The sequence below is a fragment of the Gallus gallus genome, chromosome 1 (genome assembly GCF_016699485.2).
Source record: "Gallus gallus isolate bGalGal1 chromosome 1, bGalGal1.mat.broiler.GRCg7b, whole genome shotgun sequence".
In the NCBI taxonomy this organism is placed as follows: Eukaryota; Metazoa; Chordata; class Aves; order Galliformes; family Phasianidae; genus Gallus; species Gallus gallus.
The window spans coordinates 77,131,843-77,156,595 of record NC_052532.1 but is presented as its reverse complement, the minus strand read 5'-3'; the positions used below and the strand labels follow the sequence as shown (position 1 = coordinate 77,156,595).

The following is a 24,753-nucleotide window of genomic DNA, read 5'->3' as shown; positions in this document are numbered from 1 at the left end:
GTGACGGAAACCCACTGAGCCCCAGACACAGCTGAGATTTCATCTCTGTACCGCCCACTCTTCTCCTCCAAGCAGTCACTCGCCCCTTTGTCTGGAGGATGGGTTCAGAGACACAGAACCAGGCTTTCAAGGAGTAAGTTCAGAAAAACACAACTCTGAGGTTCATGAAGTACCACTAGATGTGAAAGGAACAGCACTTATCAGGCCTCAAGTGCAACAGCTGGTCCTTTTGATGTCTCTTCGGAGAAATCACAATGCCCAGAACTTCTCAGAGACCCATTCTGAGACAGGGATTTTCCTCAAGAGCCTGCTGCTTTGCATCAGCTTCTCCCAAATGCCCTTCTGGCCTATCTGTGAGAGAAGGGCTGTCCTGGAGAAAACATCTGAGAAAAGTCAGGTTGTGACTGTAAGCCTCTGGCATGAGGGCTTAGGAAGAGGTGCTCTGAGGCACTGAGTTGATGCTGCAGCTCACACAGATTCTGGCTTGCATTTCGTTTCCCCAGCATGCTGTAATGCAGAAACCCTGGCTTGTTTTTGAACAGTTGGTTTATGTCACTGCAAATGCCAACCAGCAATAGCATTCCCTGAACAGGCCCAGCTTCCAAAACACATTTGCTGCAGATTTGCAAGGAGAAGCAGGGCTGTTGGGCCTGAGGTGACACAGATGCAGGCCTGGCTCCTCACAGACCTGTTCTTAGTGCAGGGATTGCTCAGAGCTGCCACAGTGGCACAGCGTGCAGCCTCTGTCTATCTTGCAAGTACCTCTAGGATTAGGGGTCACAGCATGCAGTGACGTGTTTGTATCACTTTCATCCAAGCATCTCAAAGCACTTTGCAAGCATTAATTAAACATCAGAATCAAGGAGAGATGAATAGTATTATTCAGGCAGTCTTTCTTCTAACTGTAATATTTCTCATAAATATTTAACTAGTTTCTAAATTCCATGCAAGCCTGGATCTCACCTTGCTGGGACAGTTGCTGCACTGCATCCGCAGGGAAACATATTCAGTATCACACAGCAATGTGGCGGCAGAGATTCTCTCCAAGAATGTGTGAAAATGGGGAAAAGGGATTTCAGATATCAGATGTTGAGAAGGACTGTTTACTGATGCCAGTGGAAAGTCAAGAAACCTCCAGAGGGTCTCCATACAAGCCAAGTTCCCTGCACATTAGTGGGGGCTGAGTGTGCCTGTGAGCTCTGATGGGTAAGGGGTACCCAGATGTACTGCAAAATCAGTGAGTGCTCAGTGACTGGAGCAAGGGAAGGGAAAGTGTTGAACACTGTGTGAAAACTGTATTGGATGTCAGTGGCTTCAAAGACAGGGAGCTTTCTCTTTGCAATAGGATATTGTCCACCTGTTGAGCTCCTTGAGGGACTTTTCTGCATCCAGACACGGAGAACTAAGAACAGCAAGCAGCCTCTGGAGAGGAGGCCTGGTGGTTTGCCCCGATATAGCTGTACAAGTCAGAAAGAAGCAAGGCTCCTGGATGGTGCTGGGGAGAAATCTCTGTCAGCAGGCACTTGGAGTATCTCTGAGGAGGCTTAAGCTGGGAAAAGCGAACACTCCAAACAGATAGTACAAAGGTTGATCACGGTGAAAAATCAGAAGATCTCCATCTCTTGCTCTTCATGAGTAAGAGATCATGTTAAAGAGGTCATGTGAGGGGTGTCAAATCGGATGGAGAAAGAATAGCCAGATGCGCTAGGATGTCAGAGATGGCTTGGTAGTGCTGAGGAACAGAGGGGCTATTGTCAACTGTGTGTGTCACTGAAAATGAGAAAGACCGTAGTGAGCCTAGACATAAACAAGCTACTCTTTTGACATGCCAGAATTGCAACTGGCAGGAGAGAGCTGGCTGAGAGAGCTTCTAAGAATGTGCATGGAGCTGGTCTTGCTTACTGTGTTCATCAATGGACTTGGGAAAAAGAACAGGAGAGAGACTGGTGACTTGTGATTGACTTGTGATACACAACGGGAGGGCTCTAATTAGTACGAAGGGGGGTCTGGTACATAATGGAAGCATCTCAGAGTATTGAAGTGGGGTGCAATTCAGTGACATAAGCTGTAAAGTGACGCTTTTGAGCAGTTACTATGAGAGTCTTTGCTTTAAGTTCCTCAGCGAAGGACCTGGGTTTATTAACCAGTCACTGGATAGCTGATGTGACAGCGCAAAAGGATCCAACCAATGATGGACGTGCCTGACAATGCAAGCCCGGTACAGGCAGGGGGGACCTCCACCGTGCTTGGGCACTAGATGGCAGCATAAACCCGGGCCATGGGAGCAGCTGCATCCATCCCACGGTCCCCGTCGATTCTGGAGAGCAGGTGATGGAGATGCGAAGCTACCGGGCTGCCGGGGCCGGTTGGCTTTGCGTCTGTGGGGCTAGACGGCCCCACACGTGCGTTTGAAGGCAGCGTGGGGCCGAGTGGTGGGGCTCTGGGGCCGCCTTCCCTTGGAGAGTTCTGGGGGGAGCAGTGAGCACTCAGCTCAGCTTGGTGTGAAATGTCCAAAGACTTCAGAATGCTGGGCAGGAGCATCCTGGTGAGCTGGCTGGTGCTCAGCAGAGCTAGAGGGGGGTTGCTGGACTGGAACTGCTGTTCTCTCCAGAACAGTGGACCCAAGGAGAGCTCCCACCATTGAGATAGGCCTGAGCAAAGTGTCAGGCAGAAAGACCCCAAAATCTGGGCTTTTTGAGGCAATGAGGCAGGAGGTATCTTGTCCCACTCAGTGGGATGCAAGGGAGATGAATCTTTTTATTTGCCCTGAGCAAGGGATTTCCCTAGTGGGCAGGGCTGTGCAGTGGTCAAGTTATGTGTCTCAGCCACTCTAATGACCCAGGGAACATAAAGGATTAAACAATCACACTATTTATTCAATATACTATCCTCAGTACTCTGCAACAATGAGAGCTATGCAAAATCACAAGTTGGGTGAATCTGAAAACAATAAAACCCACGTAAACAGCAATAAAACCATGTGAAATAGCAAAACCAGGCAAATTCAGTAACAGGAAAAGTTACACCTAATGGCAAGGCTTGGTGCATCTAAATGGTACTAACTATCCTCAGATAAAGGAGAAAAAGAGGATGGATAGGAAAATAAAAGGAAAAAAAGAAAAGAAGGTAGGTAGATAGATATGTATATTCACCACTGGAGAATCCAGTGATGGAGTCTTTAGTCCTTTTGTCTGAAGATGGAAGGTTGACCTGAGGTCTCCCTCAGTGGGTGCTTTTATAGAGCCATTAGCTCTGGGTTCTTAAGGCTTGGTGCCATTGTTAAGGCATGCACTACTTAGGTCCAGGAGCTTTCCCAAAATGAATAGGGAGCATTCCTGGAGGGGCGTCTCAGGTGGTTGACTGGGTGAAGAACCCCTGTAAGGTGCCAGACCTTTACTTGACCTTGTCCTTACGCATGCCTTCTTGGAGGCTTGGGGCTATGCAAGCTGGCTCCAGCCTTCAGCGAGGCCTGCTAACCACAGCCCCTTCCTTACCTGCAGAGCCTGGGTTGCTTACATGTTTTTGAGACAAGTCCATGCAAGTTCCACATACATATCCTTTGATAAATCCTTGACAGAGGGGAATGGGAAAAAAAGGAGATGCGATAAGAAGCAATAGGTGAATGACCAGCCAAGAGACTGAGAGTCCCTCTTCTTTCAGTATTTGTGGTATGAGAAAAGAAAACAGATGATGCAAGTGCAAAACTTCGAATTCAAAACTGATAATGAGGAACTTTTTCCCTGATAAAGAGGAACTTAAATTTTCACCATTTGTGAGCTAGAACTTACTGCCAGTTGTTGCCAGAGGAAGTCAGAGAGTACAGAGGAACAGTGAGATTTAAAGAGGGTCCAGGCACACATCTGAGCCATGAGAACATCCAGGCTAGTAAGAGGCAGTGTCAGCTACAGGAGGAGAAAGCATCCTGCTATGTATGAGAAGAGAGAAGGAACAGTGTGTGTTACTTGAAGCACACAAGTCTAACTCACATCTCTGCTTTTTTCCCTAGGACTTATGGATAAATGGGTATCATTTTCAGTAAAACACATGGCTAGCTGAGTAGCTAAAGAGCTGTGGAGCCTGGATGTGCTCTTCAGAGTGAGTTAACTGGGCCTTTCTCAACCTGTGTGTGTGAAGCTCCTGGGGCAGGCGAGAGCCACACAGTGAGAAGGCTTCCTCAGTTGCCTGCAGAAATAATGAAAACTTGGCCTGGTAGTGAAGTCCTCTAAACAAGGCAAGAAAATCTTCTTTCATAAATGCTCAGAGCTGAAGTTTTGTGCCAATGCCTCCTTGCTGGAGCAGCCACATCTCAGTAACCCATATGGGAGAAGCTACACGTGAAACTCTTTCCTAGCAAGCCTTTCCTCTGGAGTGGTATACAATGACTACTCAAGCAGTACCACAGTCCTCTTCCATGGCCATTAGGAGAGGAGGTGAGAAAAATTCTCTAATTAGGTGAAAACTAAACGTATTAAGGAATGTGGGCAATGGGACTTGGTGGACTCACTCCTACATTTAGTAAGTATATCATGAGTCTGAGGAGAGCGTTTGAAAGTCCTAGCATCAATGAGAGATCTATAAAGAAAATCTGAGAACTACAAGAAGGAGTAAATAAATCAACAAAGAGGAATAGCCAGACAGGAATAAAAAAAACAATACCAAAAGACACTGAATCACAGCAAAAATGAGAGGCTGAATCTGCAATTCTTTCTTCTCCAGTGGCATTTAATTTCCCCTTTCCCACCATCAAAATTTCAGAAATTAACAGTCAACTTCAGCAAAGCCAAACTGAAAGAGAAAGAAAAGGCAGCAAAGTCCTTAGGAGCTGCTTCATGCAGACTAAGATATGCCCAGCACCATCAGGAGGCATCCTCTACAAACACACAAAGGGACCAGAGTTTTTTTGATGGACATTTATTTTACATTCTCAAATGATTTTCTAATAAAATAAAATGCTCAAAATGTGTAATACGTGCAGTCCTCTGTAGGATCCCCTCTACCGCTGAATGAGCGCAGGAGCAGGGCTGTGCAGGGAGTGGGAGGAGAAAATGGGCAGGGGGAGAAAACACCAACTGGCTGCCAGGGAGCTGGGCTCTGGCCGCCTCCTGCATTTGAGTGCCCAGCAGAGAAAGGCTGGTGGAGAAGGCAGTAAGGAGGAGCTTACTTAAGTAAGAGCTGGGAGAGCTCTTACTTAAGTAAGAGCTGGGAGAGAGAAGTGAAAGTGAAGCAGGCAATGGCTGCTGGCTCAAATACTTCCAACAGCTCCAAAGCATCTGTGCTACTTGCCCCCTTATTGCAGTGGTGGCTTTCATCTTGTCTTGGTATGCAATTCCCAGCCCTTCCGCAGGTGCAGAGCTTCCATGACCTCTTGAAATGCTCATGCCATCCCTAGACCCTCCTCGGAGGTCTGCATGTGCTCATCTCTCTTCAGCACAGCACACAGAGCTTCATCTCCCATGCAGACCAGGCCTGGTGCCCCTGCTGCAATCAGCACTCAGTCTGCTGGATTGTCTCTTTCTGGCTCTCTTCCATCTCCTTTGGCACAGTGACTGCAACTATCCGTTCCAGTGCTGGGAAGGAAGCTGGCAGACGCGCCTGAAAGAGAAGAAAGGGGCAGCTTTAGGTGTTGGAGAGACACAGATTGGCACAATTTGGGGCTTCTCCCTGCCGTGGAAGACAGTTCTACTGCTCTCCACTGCAGGGTTCCCATTCCCTCCTAGAGCCAGTGAACACATGCCTGTCTGATGCACGCCGCTTCTTCTGGGGAAGACTGGCTCAGTGCTGCCCTCTCTGTGGTGTCGTGGACGGAAGGGATAGCAAAGACAGGACGTGTTTAAGAGGGAGAGCAAAAAACGATCTGGGCAATTGTCAGGCCAGTGATAGGTTCGATTACATGCCAGATTTTTACAATAAATTTTCAGAGAGAATAATTAAAGGCATGAAAGTTTGTGCAAAATGAGATAAGACCCAATTAAAGACAGAACCCCCTCCACATCTTGCTTTAACAAGTGACTTTCTAGACATTAGTAAAGAGGCAGATATCATGGTTCCTGGCTGTGATAAAGTGTATTGTGCCACCTGGACAAAAAATTCAACTGGGATATGGGATTAGTAGAATGGCATCTTAAATGTGATCTTACCTAAGGAGAAGGGACTGGGATTTTGCTGGCTGGTTTCTACCAGCCTGTATAGAAATAGTAAGCATAGGTCTTCAAAAATCAGCTGTGGCACCAGTCATTAATGGCAAAGAGTGTGTGGAAGTGCTGATGCGTGCTGTAGACAACCCAAAGCTGATGAGCCATGTTTGGAAGAATTAAATGTCATGTAAGACCCAGGTATTTCAGTAGGATGGAATAAGGAGATGAAAGATGGTGAGTGAAACAAAACAGTACCAACTGTACATTAGTGGCTTCAGGAGATCAGAACAGGAACGCCTACTGTGTTGGCAAGAGCTAAGAAAGGGATATCTGTGAGCCGCTGGTGTTTGACCAATGCAAGAAGAGCAAATGTAGCATTAGAGGATGCCAGAAAAGAGAGGGAGAGAAAGAGAAGTTATATTTGCTCCTCCTTATCTGCACTTTCATGAGGGATGAGCCCAACAGGGAGTTTGTGCAGAGAAGGGCCTGAGGACCATCAGTGGATCTCTGCTGCATCAGAAGAGGTTTGTTTACTTCACACAGCAAAGCCATGAGAGTATAAACAAGTGCTGTGAGATGTTAATATTCTGTCTGAATTAGAGCTGCTTAAGCTAACAAAACTGGACATCTATATATCCTATTTGGGTGTGGGTTTGATCATCTCATCCTACCCCTAGGCTTGCACAGTCTAAAGAGTAACCCAGAAATCTACAGAAACTGTGGATTACTCCCTCAAATTACTATTAGTGCTAATTAAGAGTGGATGATGAAGAACAAGTTACAAGTCGCTCTGGCAGTGCTCACAGTATTTTTTTAAAGCCCATCTTGCTTCTGTTCTGATGCTGCCTGTCTTCAGCTTCCAGCCACTGGGGTTTGCTGGGACTTTGCATCACTGCTGTCACATTCCTTCTCCAGCTCAGGGCAGGCTCAAGCCCCCCAGCCCCCTTGCTGAGGTAAGTGAGATCACTCCAAGCCCTGGGCCACCACAGCACTGGAAGGGAATTTTCACTATGGGCCCTCTCCAAGAAGCTAGGTAGAAGCAGCTACATCACACACAGTGCTGCATATTCATGAGAGGTGCCCCTTGCCAGAAAAGAGAAATCCTGATGCAAGAATTTGCCATGTAATTAATTTGAAAAGAAACCATAAGAGAAATGCTGAGAAACAGTGTGATTTGTCTGCACAGTTTGTTTTCAACAGCAAGCTGAGATACTGGAAGAAGTTGAGCAAATAAAGGGCAGTAACTTGCTGGAAGCAAACAGCAGAGGCAGGAGGGCTGAGCCAGCAACAACAGACCCGAGTTAAGATCAGCATCCGGGAACCAATAGGCATTTGTATGGAATGAGAGACTACTCTGTTATATCAAAGCCTCCAAGAAAACGAGAGGAGACCTATAAAAGCCTGGAGGTTTACCTGCCTCTATTGCAGCGTGGCTTGATCTCTGTGAGAGTAAACAAGGAGCTTTTCAAGGCTGGGCTGCAGATGTCCCCTAGGAGTTCCAACTCCTCCTTGGAGGTTCCTCACCTGTACCCAGACACCAAACAAACCCTGGCACTAGCCAGACCTTCTGATACCCGATGTATGACTTTCACCATACGTCTATGCACTTTCAGCACCACAGCCAGGGCCTCATTCCACAAATTTCTCCTTTCATCCTGCAGCTGCCATGTCCTTGAGACACTATATTGCTGGCTCTAGGTACCCAGGGGAAGGTCAAATAAGGGGTGATGTAGAGGAAAACTAACAGAAATGGCATGATGGACACTTACCCTTTTTTGCAGCCCCAGAGCCAGAATGCAGACCATAAGCAGGAAGAAGAGGGTGAGCATGAGCCCGAAAGTAACCTGACCACTGAAGATGGTAGGAGGGCCGGAGACCTGGGCACCTATGAAGAAGAACCACAGTTAGGAAGGAGGCAAAGGTTTCTTTTGCACTGGAGCAAAGCTGGACTGCACAAACGGAGGCAAACTGGAAAAGTATGAAGGGAACTGGATGGAACAACAGGGAGAACTGATGAGCGCTAAGACAACATGACAATAAGATGGGATTCAGTCAAAGGTGGGGTGAAACCAAGAGAATAAGTGACCAAGGGAATTGAAGAGGGTGAGAAGAAAGGGCTGGTTTCAGACGTGCAGGAGACAGTACCTGTGATCTGCAGTCCATACTCCACTGCTCCTAGTCTGCCTTCTGGGCCATATACACTGCATTCCCAGATGCCCACATCCTTTTGTGACACTTGGGGTATTTCCAAGGTAGGGCCAGTCCGGACTCGGCTGTCCTTCAGGTTGTGGGAGGTGGCCACAGTCAACTTTTTCTCGGCAGAGGCAGAACTGAGGTGCTTCCACTGGAAATATTCATGTCCCTGGGGGTTTGTAAGGCTGCAGGTGAGCAGCAAATGGGATCCCTCGGAAACTGGTCCTTGGATGCGTGGGGTGACTACGGCAAAGGAGAAAGCTACCCTCAGGAAAGTCAACAGGCAAATACATGTCTCTTCCTAAACCCTCCTTTTTCTATTACACCACTCCTTCAGTACCTCCTCTAATTTATTTTCTTTTTTTTTTCCTCAGCCCTTCAGGCAAATAACTAAGTTGCCCAGGAAAACCTCTGCTCTACGAAGAGTCCAGTGCGGTGCAATGCCTCAAATAGAAACCTTGTTTTTCAGCCTGGGGCAGGAATCTACAAACCGGAGCAACCTACACTCACTAGACTGATGCAGAGGGCGATTTATCAGAGTACGACCCCAGAGGGATGATGAACCTATCTGTCTTTTTTCTCACCTGTTATCACTGCCAAAGTCATGTCCCTGCTGAGCATCTTGTTGCCAACAGTGACAGCACAGCAATACCGCCCTGCATCACCCGGCCCCACCACAGGGAGATGAAGGGGGAAGTTTCTGCTGCTCTGGTTCTGCAAGATGCTCCAGTTTTGCAAGTGTCCTCCTGCAAAGTGGCTCCAGTGGGCTTTCACCACACGGATCCCAGAGGCACTGGGCAGGTAGTTCAGGGTGCATGGCAGGTCAGCTGCAGAGCCAGCTGCGGCATAGACCACAGGGTTGGTTGGGCCATCAAAACCTGAGTGAGAGAGAGAGCACAATTTGGAGTGGTGGCTGAAAAGAGTACCATCTGGGGAAGGAGGACAGGGTGAGAGCTGGGAAGCTGTAGCTACTGGAGTTGGTCAGTGGCCACACCAAAGGAAGCAACTCGGGGATGCTGGAGTAGCAACGCAGAGGTTGAGCTCACCTAGGATTTGCAGGTTGTATGTGGCAGAAATGATCTCATTATCGGCGTATCTGAGCTGGCAGTGCCAGGATCCTGAGTCACTCACGGTGGGCCGGAGGATGTAGAGAGCCCCATGTGAGGAGCAGAAGGCCCCAGAGATGAGGACTGGGCGCCCATTGTGGAACCAGCATGTCTCCACCAGACTGGCCTGGTGGCTAGAGTTGCAGCTCAGCAAAAGTGGCTCATTTTCTACCACAGGTAAGGGTGGACTGAGGGTTACTGCAACCAAAAAGAAAGGAGAGAGGTAAAGGCTAATCAGAGGAGAACCGCCAAGCCATCCCTTTGTCCACATTCTGTCCCAGCTTTGTCCTTCAGGCAGCCCCCTCTCCAGAGCTGAGAGCAAATGGCAGGAAGCTGTGGGCTTGCAGGTGGCTTCTGCCGGTACTCAAAACACTGTGCCAAACAACAAGCCCACCCATACAGCCTCCTAAAATCAAGGTTCTCCAGGGTTTCCACCTTCTCCTACCTGTAACTACCCCCAGCTCCACCTGGCAGCTCAGGATCTCCGTGTTGTAGGCCACCTGTGCCTCATACAGACCCACATCATCGCTCCTGACCGGGTTGATGCAGAGGGAGAAATTGCCGTTGCGTAAGGCTGAGTCCAGGACTGACACCCGTGGCCTCATGGGCAGAGCCGTCTTCCGCAGGCCTGTGTACTCCACCTCCAGCACCACATGCAGCTCCTGGGGGGCGCTGGGACAGGGACAAGGGGGTGCTGATTAGCCAGGAGCAAAGGCCAGGTCAAGGGCTGAAGCAGGAGAGAGAGGATGTGGGAAAGCACCCCTTCCCACAAGAAGACAAAAGTGCGTTTGCCTTAGCCTACCTTGCCCCGTGTCGCTTCCAGAGCACAGATGTCCTGCCAGACAGATGTTTCCTACTCTTCCCATGCTTTCTGGGGCTCAGGTAGCAGGGCAGCAAAGCCGAACTCCCCTCTCTGGCCCACACCTTCTGCCCTCTGTTTTCCACCTCTGCTGCTCCTGGTAGGATGTTGCCTGCTGTAACGAGATAGAGGGCTGAGCAAAGGGTGGGGATCACAAAGTAGAGGGTGAAATCTAGCCATCTGCAGTGAGGATGAAAGGCTTAAATAACGTGGAGGGGACAAACACCCAGTCCCAGCTCACCCAGCTTCTCTACCCTCCCTGCACTCAGTCCCTCTTACCGTTGACAGCCAGCAGAGTGAGAAATAGCACCGGGGACACCGGCCTCATGGTGGCCTCCAGGAGAGGTACGACTGTGTCTGCGCTCAGTGGGGTCCGAAGCTTTCAGAGATCAGCAAAAAGAAGGCACAGGCAAGCAGGTGTTGGAGTGGGTAGGTGAAACAAGTGAAGGCCAGCTGGACTTGCTCTCTTTCGTGCTCTTTCTCTCTCTCTCTGATCAAAGCATTTCCCTCTACACCCTTATACTGAAGGTGGGCAGCTAATTTCCTCATATCACTAAGAGGATGCGTCACGGCCAAGAAACAGGCGTAGGGCTGAGGCATGTGAGGGCAGAGCTGAAGCCAGTCAGAGAGAGGAGGGAGGGACCAGAGGCACTGCTCTAAGCATCTTTTAGTGGAAATTCTTCAGGTCGCTGTTGTTTTTCTTACAAGTTTTGCTTCTACACAGACAATGGAAAAAGTATAGAAGACACTTCCCAGCAAGTGCTCTTCATGTTTTTCTTTCATCTCTTGCCTTTTTTGGTTTGATCTTTCCGCCTCTCACAGCTTATTTCTAATTGTTTCAGGGCTTTTCAGAACGTGTAGTTTTTTTGTTGTTGTTGTTTGTTTGTTTTTTGTTTTTTTTTTTCCTGATTGTTTCCCCCTTCCCTATCCTCCTCCATCCCTCAATGTACTAATTTCTGGCCTTTTTTTTTTTTTTTTTCCCATTTGTCAGTTTGAAGGCAGCATGAGAAAAGCGTCTGTGGTGACTTACATGTCCTCGAGGCAGTCTGTGAGCAAGCTGAGGTGGTCCAAGACAAGATGAGGAAGTGACAGTAGTGGAAGTGCCCAGGAGAAGTGACCAGCACTGAGGAGGGGCTGCACACTGTGACACTGTGTGGGGAAGACATCCTTTTCCAGGACAGGTGGGGAAAATCCACCTGAACACATGCACTGAGGGGACTTGCTCTGGCTCCCATCCAGCTCCCGTGCTGGGCGAGCACGTTTCCACTCACGTGCCTCACCCCAGGCCCCCTTTTACTTCAGAGAATCCCCACTGTCATGGCTCACACTTTCCAACAGCCCACTGGCTCTGACTCTTTCAGACTTAATCACCCTTCTGTGTGGGGTGTCAGACACCCGAGTCCCTCAGCTGGGTGGGCTGGGGCTTTTCTTGGGGCTAGAGGAAGGGAGGTGATGCAGGGTGGCTGCCTCGCCGCTGAGGGATCCTTGCTTACTTTCTAGCTTTCCTCAGCCAGGTGGTGCGGGTGGAGGATGAAAGAGACCAAGCGGTGTGCCTTACTGAAGCAGCGACCTGTTGTGGTGACAGCTCTCACCTCTGCTGTCACACACAACTCTTCTGTCCCCCGGGGAATGCGATCAGTGTATGGAAACTGGGCACCACCTTGTATCCGTGGGGGAAGATTTTGCAGCCCTTCACGCCCTTTGTGTTACACAGCCCATGGGATTACATGGGAGAGGAGGGGAGGAGAGAAGCTAGGGGAGAACTTGTGATGGTTGGGGGGAAGTGTGTTTTCCTCCTGCTCGAGAAAAACTGTTTGTGGTGTCCAAGCAGAAAGCGTCAACATTTCTTTCCCCTGAGTCAGCAGTGTGAGGATGGTGTGAGCGTGTGGGTGAGGATGAGGGCGTGAAAGGAGATGGAACTATGGTGGGGCCACACATGCAGCTCTGCAGCCCAGCGCCACCTGATACCCCTGCCCTGCCTGTACGACCCTGGGTGTGCTGAGCTCCCTGCTCACCCTCTGTCCCACCCTACTTTTCACTCCTAGATGCTGCTTCTTGATACCCTTCCCACCGATCCCCCAAAACACCCTCAGCTGAAGCCATGCCTCTGCTCTGGAAAATGCTGCTTTCTGGTAGGAGCAAAGCATGCTGGTGCTGTTGCCACTTCCCAATAGGCAGCCACTAGGGCTGATGGAGAGTCCTGGAGGGTGGCAGCAGCTGTCTGGCACTGGAGAAGGGCATTATTGTGCTGAGCAGGCATGTTGTGAAATGAAGGTTTTGCAGGTACTGTTTTACTCATTGTCAGACTATCTTCAACAAAGACACGGATGACGTTTCTCCCTAACAACCCATTTTAAATGCTGACTTGACTCCCTTGAGTGGCATTTTCGTCATCTCCCAGAACAGGACCTCGCAGCAGAAATGACAATGACCGGAGCCAGGTCAGCACAACAGCACCTTCCGAGAACTGCCTGCATGGGTGCTCTGCAGCCTAACCAGCAAAGGGACCGATAGGAGAGGGTGTGGGAAGCCCGCAGGAATGAGAGCTGTGGCTGCGACAGCCCAAAATGTGGGGCACAGAAGCCCAGCTCACTAAGTACTCCTCTGTCTGCTTTAGGCATTAACTGGCTTCAGCCAGGTTCTGGGCTTAGCCACTGTCACCTTACACACAAGCTTCGTACATTGTTTTCTTGTCTCATTTGGTATATTGTGCGGATGCAAACTGCCTGTACCAAGTAAAATAAGAATAGAAAACACTATTCTGCAGTATCATTGACTTAGTCTTGCTGAAGGAATTTTCCGTTGCATTTCCAGATTTCTGTGATAGCATGTTTTTCTCTGAGTGATTCCACTTTCACATTTTAGTCCCCGTAGCACCAAATCAGAGGCTAGTCATAATTTTTTGCTTTGCGCTGGCTTTCTGAGGCGGTCTGTAGTTTATCTACAGAATATAATTGACCTAAGACATCATGTTGTGACTTGATCACTGGGCTATCAGCTACATGAGTGGAGATCAGACAGTCTGAGCATTCATCAAAGGAGCTCATCCTGATTATTGTCTGCCCAGAGCTAAAGCAAACAGAGTGAGCAGGAAAAAGTTCCTCACTAGTAAGAGATAACCAACACCTCTGTGTGGAGAAGGACAGGTCAGGCAGAGCTCATGATGCGAGCAAAGGCTGTCAGGTAGATTGGTGCAAAACCGCCAGGCAGTCACCTGGACAGTCTGGGATTAAAACTGGGAGACTTCTGGCCCTAAGGCAGAGGCGTGCAAAGCAGCCTACCCTGCCCCAAAAGGCTATGGTGATTTCTACCATGGTCCCAACACTGTGCAGTGCTGGGTACCAAATGTGGTACTTTCTCCAGTAGCTAGAATCTTCTATCTGGCCAGGATTAACTGTGAAGTATATAAACTTCTGCTCTTTCTAAAAGCCTCCAGATCCCTCCTGAAGGAGAAAAGGGATGCTGCTGTATCATCTTTGGACATACGCAGCTACCTGTAGAGATGATAATGGGTATCTTGGCCAATATCTAATTAAGGGATATTTTTGATGCTGCAGGATGTGGTTTTAGAACACAGAGAGTGATGGGGTCATCTACAAAACTCCCTCAAGCAATCTAGGTTACATTTTGACTCACTTCTCATTGTGAAGCTCATACCTTGCTTTTAGTCCAGCAGAAGTACATTCTATCACCTCCCAGACAACCCAGGGCTGCAGTGAGCTTTCTTTAGAACAAAAAATGTGTCCCAGTGCATGCGAGGAAGGGGAAATATGAGGACAAAGCTTTCTGCAGCCACCTTGGGCTGAAAACCCCAGTGTTGACAGCTGAGCTGGGTGATAGAATAGCAGTGATGGTTCCTTGGGTGCCAAGGAAAGAGAGGTTGGTCGAGACATGCCAGGCACAGATCCTCACTGTTGCTGTTGCTTTCAACTATCAATACAGCAAGTATCCTCCTCAAAGAACATCTACAGCAGGATGTGCCTACTGATTCTGGGGCTCAAATCCTCTCTCAGTCTCACTCTTGGCAGCAGTGTGAGTCTCTGACGCAGAAGAGACAGCTTGCACATCTCTCAGATGCTTTGGGATGTGCACAGGGCACAGGGGATGTCTGGCTCTAGGATTAGTCACATGTGTCCTGAGGAGCTGTGAAAAAGTAGATTTGGTCTTGCACTTTGCTTCCACAAAACATTATGGCAGGAGAACATGAGCCTGTAGTTTATGGTACAACGGAGCTCTGGAAGCTACAGGCGAATTCCACTTATTCATAAAGAACATGCTTTTTCGTTTGTTTTCTTAGAAGAAAAGCTAGCTATGAAACAAAAGAAGACGAGGAACTAAAAGAACACGCGATATTATGAAGAATAATTTGAAGAGGAATACAATCCCTGGGAAGATTCACATGGATGATAGCGTATCGAGGAGGAGAGCAGTGCCCCAGAATGCTGATAATGAGAATAAAGTCTTTGGTTTGGTAACCTCCAATCATTTTGCTTTGAACAGTGCTGTGGAGAGAGATGGTGCATTTTTAAACTGAAAGATGAAAGGAAAGATGGCATCACCTGTTTCTGTAACACCACATTCATGCTGGATTAACACAATTGTGTGATAGACTGAAATTCAGAGTGTGGTGGCAGCTGAGCTGGTTTTTCCATTTCTTCTCTATTTGGCATCTGATGACAATTAACCACCTGCATTGTCTTGTAAGGTTGCTTCTACTACCCCACTAAGAAAAAAATAAAAGCAAAATCAAACAAATCCGTTTGTTAGGCACAAAATCCTGAAGGATTCACATAGGAAGGGACCTCCGTGGGTCTCCACTCCAGCCCTCTGCTCCCAGAAGGTAACTCCAAAATTAAATCAGGTTGCAGAGGGCCTTGCCTAGGAAAAACCTGAACATTTCCAAGCATAAGGATTCTGTGTCACTTCTGAGGGCCTGTTCCACTGCTGAAACATCCTTACAGGGGAGAAGTTCATTAGCTGCATACTGTATTTGCTGTCGCCCGTCCTTTCTCTGTGCCCCCGTGAGAAGACTGAGGCAGTGTCTTCTCTCTAACCCCCTTTAGGTGGTAGCAGACAACAATTAACAAAATCAGCCTTCTCTTCCCCAGGCTAAACAAACACCCCTTGTTATGTCCTCTATCCCACCACAACCTCAGGGCCCCTTCCTGAACTTTCTCTAGAGTATCAACATCTCACAGAGTAGTGTTTGTGGCTTTTCATATGCCACGAAGATGGGATTCATCCCTGCTCATTGTATTCTTGCTAATAAGACCCAGCACACGGCTAGCCTTCATCACCAAGAAGACACTGTGCTGGCTCTGGAGGCACCCAGGTCTCATCTTGCAGGAAGATGACTGGCAATGGTTATGGCTTGTAATCTCAATCTGGTTTCTGTTCTCAAACTGTCTGGGACCAGAAACTAAGTATCTGCGTAAATAAGCTTTTAAATTCACAAGAATAGGTGGGGTTTCTCATGTCACAAAGAGATCTGGGAGAAATCTAAGTTCTCAAGAAAACTTCTAGGAAGTTTTTCTGTGTGGATATCAGCTCCTGTTCTCCAGAATTTGAGTGGCCCATGCTGAGCACCACTCATTCGTTCTCTGCCTGTTTTTTCTCAGAAAGACACAGAAGACCAAAGAACCTTCTCTAGCTGTACAGCGTGTGTGAGAGCATAAGATGAAGCAGCTAATGCTTTTGTGTCATCTGTAAATACTTCAGATTCTTTGCTGATGAAATGAAAGTACTCAAGACTTTAGACTGAGCTTCCAGGATGCTACATTATTTGTTCAACATCCAGCTGCTTTCTGATGTCCGTGACTGTATTACGCAGCCAAAATGTGGTAGGAGGGCTTCACAGCTCTGCAGGTGTGACTGTCTCTCCTGGCATGGTTGATGAGAAGCATATTTGGCAAGGTTAATGAGAAGCAACCGCCTCCTTGGACCCTTGGTAAGATCAGACTTAGCATTAAAACAGAAGATTGTATGTCTGGAACAGAGCATGTGGATCACATTTCCAGAAGAAGATACTGGGAAGAAGAATCCTGGGAAGCAAAGGCTCCAGGGAGGGAGGCACGTGATAGGGGATCTCAAAGAGGGAACAGATTATGTTACCTCTCTTTACAGCATGAGTTCATGAATCAGAAGGGATGTGGAAGAATGGAAAAAGGATTTAGAAGAGTGATACAAAAATAAAACCTGACTTGCGGACTAGAGGTCTTGCTTTCAGATGTACAGGACTTGAGGAGTTTGACCTACTTTACCTAGCCCAAAAGAAGTTCCAGTGAGCTCAGATAAGTTTAGTGCAAACAAAATAAACTTATCCTACATGTTGGAAAGATGGAAAATTCTTGTCAAAGAAGGCTGTGGAGGCCAGGAGTATAAATGAGTTTGAAAAGAGACTAAGTAATTTGTGGAGGATCCATTTCTCACTGGCTTTTGGATATAATGGCCTGAGTATGACTGCCAGCTCCGGATGTCCTTAGCCCCAGTCTACAGGAGGTCCCTGTATATGCCCTTTCTCTCATCGCTCTCTTTTGGGATTGCATATTTCCCGTGGGTGTAGCAGGGCACTAGGCTGATCCAATACATCCGTTTTCATGCTTTTACATTTGCAATCTATCTTTTTTATTTTTTCCCCCGTGAGGAGAGCATGTGAAAAACAGGCAGGCTCTCTACTCTGACAGATGAGCATAAGGACAACCAGTGGTTCAAAATTAAAATCAGAATCTGTCTGGGAATGAGGTACACGTTTCTGTACAGCAAGGCTCTGATATGGGAATAACTTTTCTGGTGGCCTCTTCTCCACCTGCAGACTGTTTATGTGGAAAATGGTTGATGGCATCCTCTTGCTCAGCTGTAGGGCATGGGGCTCTCTGAAGGAAGCTAAGAAAGTTGATCAGCATCACAAGAATAAAACACAATCTATTCATGTTTCTCCAGACTTCTCCTTTACTGACAGGCCTCCCTCGAGGTTTTCTCTGACAGTGCATGTGGGCACGTTTTAAGACTCAGAACAGAAAGCTATCTAGTCTTGCTCCATCAGGAAACTCCAGCACAGAACTGGGAAACAGCAGAAGAATATGACTGCTGAGCTGAGGCACGTAGTCTGGAGGGAGAAGGAAGGGTGAGGAGTGCGGACTCAGATACACTGAGGTGGTGGTGGTGGTGGTATGTGTGTATGGGGACTTTCCCTTGGGTTTAGCAGGGCGCTGCAGTTTTTCCCTAACTGCAGGTGGTCAGAGGGCTCACTTGTTCCAAACCTGAAGGAGCTTTAAGGGTTTCTCTTTTTTGATGTTTTTACTACCCTAATGTGTTGCTTATGATCTTCAAATAAAAATCACTCTGAAAGACTGGTAATCCCAGGAGTTTCATGTGCATCCTGTGCCTGAAATTTAAGTCCAGATCATCTTGTGTGGAAGGGGAGAATATTTGGACAAAATGGTCCAGTCATGAGACAAGGTGAAGCTCAGAACTCGCAATAATGGAACAGCATGTCACACTAAAAACAGTGGCCCAAGAAATGGAAAAGCAAACAAACAAACCCCAAACCCAAGACTTAACTGCATTTCCTTCCCTCGTGCAAAAAACAATCATTTGAGTGGGTGTATGAAGATGACCTGTAAAACTTCCCAAGTGCTTGAACGGAAGGTAGGTATGAAAACCCACCATACAGCTGCTCCCACGAGCAAACTGATCTAAGAGGCTCTTTTCCAAGTTTTCCTTCCTGTTCCAGTGCCACTGTGTGAAAAATCTCATTTGCCAGAGGTCGGTGGTCAAAGAGGAGACAGAGGAGTTCTGAGAAAGTAACTTCATTTGAATAAAGAGAGAGCACATGAATATAAATTCCTGCTGAACCACACAAAACCTCTAGCAGATGCAACCCCTTCTATTCCCAAACTCCTGGCCACATACCACCTGCCCTCTTTCCTAGATGGATATGGTCCTTGGGGGTTACAGCCTTCCTGGTTCTCCCAACCAAGCATGCATCCTATGCCTGACTGTCTCCATGGCAGCCTTGGTAGAACTTCTTTTACCTTCTTACTGGTTCTCTCAAACAACTTAGCAACTTGGTTAAACGAAACTTAGGAACTTTGTTGAACAGAACTATTTACAAGGTCTCCTTCAGAAGCTGAGTAGCATCTTGGTTCTTCACTATGTCTTCACTGTGTCTTCACTGAGTATGACTGCCCTACTTTACCTACTCACTGCAGCACACGTTTAGTGATAACATGCCCCTTTATGGGGCAGTCAGTCAGACAAACATAGATATTAAGTCTAAAAGTAGAAGAAAAAAACACCCAGATACAGACTAGAAGACTGCAAGTGACTTCAAAACGTACCTGCCTTTCAAGTGGAGGGACGTTCAGGCTTGCATGCACGGATCAAGCCATGGCCAGGGAAGATGAGATGTGAGTCCTGAGATTAGTAGAGCCTTCCCACAAGCATTTGAAGGCTCCTGAACTTGTGCAAGTGGCTCTCAGGAGCTGTTCTGTTCAGCCTTGCCTTCCAAGCGACCTTCCTCTGAGAGCATATGAGAAAAACAGGTGAGGGAAGAGTACAGACACAGTGTCCGATGCACCTGGTAGCATGATGCAATCCCTCAAAGCCTGCTTTGGAGAAAGGAAGCACTGGACATAACATCACTTTTCTGACCCTGGCAAAAAGCTCAGGAAGATCTGGACTGGGCCAGGAAAGAGCTTTTTGTAGTAGGTGTTAGGAAAGTAACACAGCAATCTCACTTAATATGAGTGAACTGAAGTGAGGGTGAATCTCCTTCCAAGTCCCCTACACCTGCCTTGGACTCTCTAGGCAAAGGACTGTTTCTCCTGGAAGCCAGATGGCAACTTCTGTGCATTCAAATCTCTGGCCAAGACAAACCCGCTGCCAACCGACAGCAACCACACGGGAAGGGACTTCTCAGCTGCTCGGGTGCGACGAGGGTCCTTCCTGGCTCCTCCGGGAAGGGGCAGCTCGCAGCGTGCTCCGTGCTGAACGTTCTGGGGGCGAAGAAACGCCGGGTGACCGTTCGCCGTCTTTCGGCCAAGAATTTACCGACGTGTGCGACGTGGTGCCACCAGGGGGCACTTCAGATAGGAAAGACGAAGACCTGCGCTTGCAGGACTCCGGTCCCTCTATAACGAATCCGGCTTATGGAAAACAATAGAAGGTGCACCCTCCGAACTGAAACAGAAATCAGTTCAAGCTACATCTGCTTGTGTTGCCTGTTATCTTCCATTTCCAGTACAAGCGTAGACCTTGAAAGAAGAGCCTTTGTGCCCAGAAGAGCCCAGATAATGCAGGAGGATTGAGTCCTGCTGGGGGCCCCCTTGGAGGCTTCAGTGATGACAGCACATACAGCACTGAGATATTCTGCTGCATAGCACTGTATTCCTCTTCCAAGATGGCATTCTTTCTTGTCTGCTGTCTGGGATACCATCAGCTATCTGTAGGCTTTTCACCCTTTGGAGTAAACACCAATGCAGTACTGGGCAATTTTGGCTCACCTGTAGGAATCCTGCCACAAATGGGAGATGTTAAGTCAGAATATGATCTGGAAACCCTTAAAAACATAGAGAAACTGAGGTGGAATGGGATTCTCTCACAACAAGAAGTTGCAGTCAGCATAGCACGCCATTAGCAGTACCCTAGAGGAATGCTTACTCCTGCAGCGATGAAAGATGAGCCACAGAAGACCCTGAAGTATTCTGCATTTTCTTTAACTATAAGCAAAAATTTAGGGGTGATTTTAATACTGAGGTTGGCTTTCCCAGATTTCTCTACTGGGTATTCTGTGAAATTAACCTTGTGCAGAGGTGGCAAATTCCCAGCTCAGATCTGGGCCCATACTTTCCATGCTGCTATCTCAAGAGTTCAGGAGGTTTGTTGGAGCTACATCTTACAGCCCTGGATAGTTTCAATGCTTTGGATTTGACAATAGGAAAAAAAAAAATCTAAGAAACTGTCCTTCCTATAGGAAAACAGCAAATGATGGTTTTAGATTTGTTTTCCGGTGTGCTTCCAGATGAGCCTAACTGAGCACTGCCTGAGTTCATGCTCTGGAGCGCTGTCCAACAGACACCCTTTTATGAAATCATCTGGATATGCAACAGAAGAAAGATGTTGGGGGATGGTTCAGGTAAGGGTCTTCATAACACACTGCGTATCCCAATTGTGTTTAGTTTCAAAGTTTGATCATTATGATTGCATTTGTAGTGAGGTGGTGGCTAAGCTAACAGGGAAACAACAACAACAACAAAAAGGTTTGACATTTTCAGTATGTAAAATGATGTGCTGGAATACCTGGGAGGGTCTAAAACATGACTCTACCTGACTTGACAAAGAGGCAAAGGGAGACACAATCACAGAGCTCAGGAAATTGACCACAATCACAGAGCTCAGGAAATTGACCACTTGATCTTATAGCCTTTACTGGTTTTAGGAGCTTGAATACATGAAGCGCCAGTAACGTTTCAGACTTAGCAACAGAATTCTGCATTGCAAGACATGTAGCCAAACACCCTGCTGACATGATGTGATGGTGCCACTTCATGGATGAAGCAACTAAATAGAGAAGAAAGCATGTGGAACCCCATTAGGACACTGGAAATATTGAACTGAACTGTTTGAGAAAAATTGCTTAACATACACGGCAGAGAATGGGAGCCATAAACGTCATTGTTAAAAACTCTAGAGCTCTGTAGAACGTGCAGGTCCTACAGCCACCTAGTGACAGATAATATCAGCTGGGTGTCACCAACAGCTCAAATATGGGTTGCACGCTCGTCTGTCCTTTCTAAAGGGTAATTTGCAGAAAGGCTCCTAGCCATCTGCCATAGCCTGCCTGCCCCAGTATACCTGACAAGAGGAAGCTTTGTCTGCTCTGAACTGACTGTTCTCTGAGGCTCAGCTAAGGAACAACTGCTGTCCACAGAGACTTCCAGCTGGGATGTAGAGCCTTTTCTTCTGGAGCAGCCTGAGATAGGAAAGCATCCTCTTCTGTGTCTGATGGGAAATGCCTTCCATAAGGGCAAAGCTATATTTGATGACACCAGGCCTGGTCCGTAAGTCATCCTGCATGGCTAGGACCTTTGCTTACTAACACCCTGGGTCTTCCCTCACCCTTGTGACTGTCCATATTTTGCTACAACAGTAAGAGCTCACCAGGAAGTAAGCCCCAAACCCGTCCAGTGATAGGCAACGCTCCAGTGCTGTCCTTCTGCAACATATCCCCAGTCTGAGCCCACACATGTAAGCACAGAATTCCTCCCTGAGAAAAATGCACGGTCTGAATCAGCCACAAATGTATCTTTGACTCCATTCTTGAAATAGGGGAGAAGTGGGAGGAAAAAGTACATGGGCTTCTTAAGGATCTGGAAAGGCAAGTTGTGTTAGTTTCCCATCTGGCATATGGGAATTGACTGAGAAATGTGACTACTAATCAGGAGGCCTAAAAAGGCCCCTTATCCCAGAGAAGCACTGGGAAGAGAAGTAATGTATCTGTAATTATTATTATTTTTTTAAGCTGACACAGAAGAGTGGTTATGGACTTTCCTAAAGCGTGAAATGTTTTTCCCCCTGACCAGCAGTGTTCAGAGGCCCCACTTGTTCCAGGTCTGAAAGAGGACTCATGATTCTGTTTGCATGATGATTTTTATTCCGACAATCTTGTTTCATTTATTGGCTTAAAACTGATGTGAAAAACCAAAGAGACTGGGTGGGGAGCATCATTTGCCTGAGGTGGAAATGAGGAGAGGACAGCTATAATATGCAAAGAACATTTGTTTCTGTGCTCAGCAGTTCAGTTCAAACTTCCAAGGCAGGTCTCTATTTCTTTACACACTCACAGAAAGATGCTGGTGGGAGGGGACCTTTAAGGTCTCTAGACCAGTCTCCTTGTTCACAGCAGAGTTGATGCCAAAGGTAGATCAGATTCTTTTACATGTACCAGCAGCACTGACACGCTTAATTCAGCCAACACTGAGACCAGTTGCCTCCTCTCATGCTTCTCACCCACAGCTCACCAGCACAGCCAGAGCTGTCTTCTTCATGAGACCATATCTACGTGGCCCCTCAGGAGGAGCGGGCACCCAGCTGTGTCTGCTCACAGCTTCCTGCTGTCCAGCTTCCACCTTATCCTGCGCTGCCCGGATGAGGAAGGCCTGGTGTGGCCACAGAACTTCTGGACTGTTCCCAGCAGCCGGCGCAGGCTGGGCTTTGCTATCCCATGCGGCCTCCAGCATCACCAGTCACCCCCTGCCAATGGCCATGCTGAGGCTGTGAGACTCAGCCCCTCACCTTCAGGCTGTGAGCTGGTCGACCCTTTGTCCAGCCATTCCATTCATTCAGCTTCTTCAAACTGGAGAACACGGTTGAAAAGTAATAATTACCTCTAGATCTATGCAGGCGTCTTATCCAAAACCATCACACTGTGGTGTGTACACAGCCAGTCCATGCCCAGAACCAATGGGACTTGTCTCCTTTAGCAAGACACACCTTCCATGTATCACCTGAGCTACAGGCAGGACAACCAAACATCACAGCAAGAAAGGGGCCATTGACACTAAACATCTAGAGAGCTCTAACAACACCGTGGTCAGGGCAAGAGACCTGCTTACAAAATTGCCTCCTGACAGCAAAACCTCTTTCATATGAAACCACTAAGGACTTCACTGCAGGCATATTAAATACTCAGGTCTGGTCTGCAATTGCACTTGGCTCAGTGGTAAGACCTGACCAAAAGACAAGTCCATCCGGTGCGCATTCCTGCACAGACAGCCTCTTGCAGCCTAATCCCAGTGTGCGCTGACTTCTAGTGTGACCTTTGGACAGCTTTGAGGGAGTTCTGCCCCCAGCCGATGAGGCTGACAGATGGTGACAGGAATTAACTGAAATGAGCGGAGGATTAGCACGGAGCTGAGAAAGGTGGCTCAGGCCTCTGGATGTTATCACTGCTTCTGAGGAATCACTAGGAGAGATGGGCTTACCTTGCTGGTGCCAGCATTGACACCACCACCCATTTTACTGTGGAAGAAGAGTTAGGCTCAGTGGTGAAAGACTTCTGCAGATTTGGATGCAAAATGCAGGGCATACCTCCATACCCACAACTTTTTCTGGAACTCTGAAACTGCTTGCTGTGATTGCTCCAAGGAAAGGAACTAAGCTGTGCAATACCCCATCGTTATCTGGAGTCCTCAACTGAAGCCAAAAATGACATCCTGCAGAGCACCGAGATGAATGAATGCGGAAGCAAATATTCTTCTATTTCCTTACCTCCAGCTGTATCTTCTATCCACAGGTAGTGACAAAGGTTGTGAACAAGATGGAAGAACCAGCAGAAGCTGTGGAACTGAGGACTCCATAGAGATACGTGGAAACCATGTCGGCCCTTCATCACTTCTCTCTGTCCTGCAGCATTTCCCTCAAAGGAAATGGGGAATGGCTGCTTATGCAGCTCATGCTGCCCCAACAGACAGGTGCTGCCCCACTTACTTCTGGGTGATCAGATGGATAGAGCCAGAGAAACCGATGTTGTACTCACGCAGAAAGCAAGGACCTCTCCCTCCTTCTCATCTGCACGAGCACTCCTCGCTACTCAAACTATGGCACCGCTGCTGGGAAGATGCATGGAAATTGGAACGGGCTTTTGTAGAGGTTGGATTATCCCCTAACGATCTATATTTGGTACCAAACAGTAAAAGTTGACAGGTCAGCAAAACCTGGGGCGAATCCTGAGGACTTGCTCCAACGTGAAAGCATTTTGAAATGAGCAGGGACTGGAATCTATCAATTTTTTAAATGGAGCAATAGTAGGAACATAAAATTGCACAAGTGTGGTTAAATGATACGTGCGGGTTGAATCAGCACATTCATCATAGTGCCCAGGGCGAGTGGGAGCGGGGAGAGGCATTGCAAGTCAGCCTGATGCAAGAGCTACCTGCTTTTGAAATGCTGCTCACCGGGGAGATGGCCAAAATGGAGGTGGTTGCAGTTGCTGGGCGCTCTGTGGAACAGGACAGGGCTGCACAAACACAGCCTCGTGCTGGTGTGACAGCTTTGCTGCAAAGCACCCAAACGCAGAGCCCAGCATACGGCTTCAGCTGGAGATGGGGCTGTCCCAGAGACCTGCACAGGTGGGAAGAAGGTTGGCAGAGGCTGTGCCATTTGCACCGTATCCGTGCCACTCTGCGTGCCAGGCCAGACCTGCAGCCAAACAGGGATATTTGGAGGAAACGACAATGGATGGCTTGCATCTCCAGAGACCAGTGACTGTTTGTACTGCCAGTATCTCATCTGTTGCTGTCATTGGGCATGCACAAAGCCGCTGATGCTCAGACAAAAGTTGGTATTATTTACAGCTCCCAGGCTTGGTCACTCATTGTGTGACTGCCAAAATAGGAGTTTAAAAAGGAAGAAACAGTAACAGCAACTTTAAAGGTCTCCAAAGATAAAAGACGATTACTTG

The 24,753-nt window shown here is 47.8% G+C and overlaps 1 protein-coding gene across 2 annotated transcripts; it reads right to left on the bottom strand.

The window, feature by feature from the left end:
- Positions 1-5,194: 5,194 nt before the first annotated feature.
- Positions 5,195-10,784, bottom strand: LAG3 (lymphocyte activating 3). 2 transcript variants are annotated; one of them, XM_416510.7, is made up of 8 exons: positions 10,572-10,784; positions 10,236-10,407; positions 9,879-10,105; positions 9,374-9,631; positions 8,912-9,205; positions 8,280-8,570; positions 7,904-8,019; positions 5,195-5,592 (listed from the first exon to the last, which is right to left on the bottom strand). In XM_416510.7, the coding sequence occupies exons 1-8, from the start codon at positions 10,618-10,620 to the stop codon at positions 5,485-5,487; spliced, it is 1,515 nt and encodes a 504-aa protein (XP_416510.3). In that variant the 5' UTR covers positions 10,621-10,784; the 3' UTR covers positions 5,195-5,484. The 2 variants fall into 2 exon arrangements, with proteins under 2 accessions (XP_416510.3, XP_024998797.2); XM_025143029.3 differs by having other exon boundaries at positions 10,236-10,404.
- Positions 10,785-24,753: the final 13,969 nt, after the last annotated feature.

What these genes read in the sequence shown, in the direction of transcription:
- LAG3 (XM_416510.7), bottom strand. Translation starts at nt 10,620, where the DNA reads ATGAGGCCGGTGTCCCCGGTGCTATTTCTCACTCTGCTGGCTGTCAAC. An exon ending in TGGAAGCGACACGGGGCAAG is followed by an intron (nt 10,106 to 10,235) that starts GTAGGCTAAGGC and finishes TCCCTGTCCCAG; the next exon opens with CGCCCCCCAGGAGCTGCATG. An exon ending in ATACAACCTGCAAATCCTAG is followed by an intron (nt 9,206 to 9,373) that starts GTGAGCTCAACC and finishes TCTCTCACTCAG; the next exon opens with GTTTTGATGGCCCAACCAAC.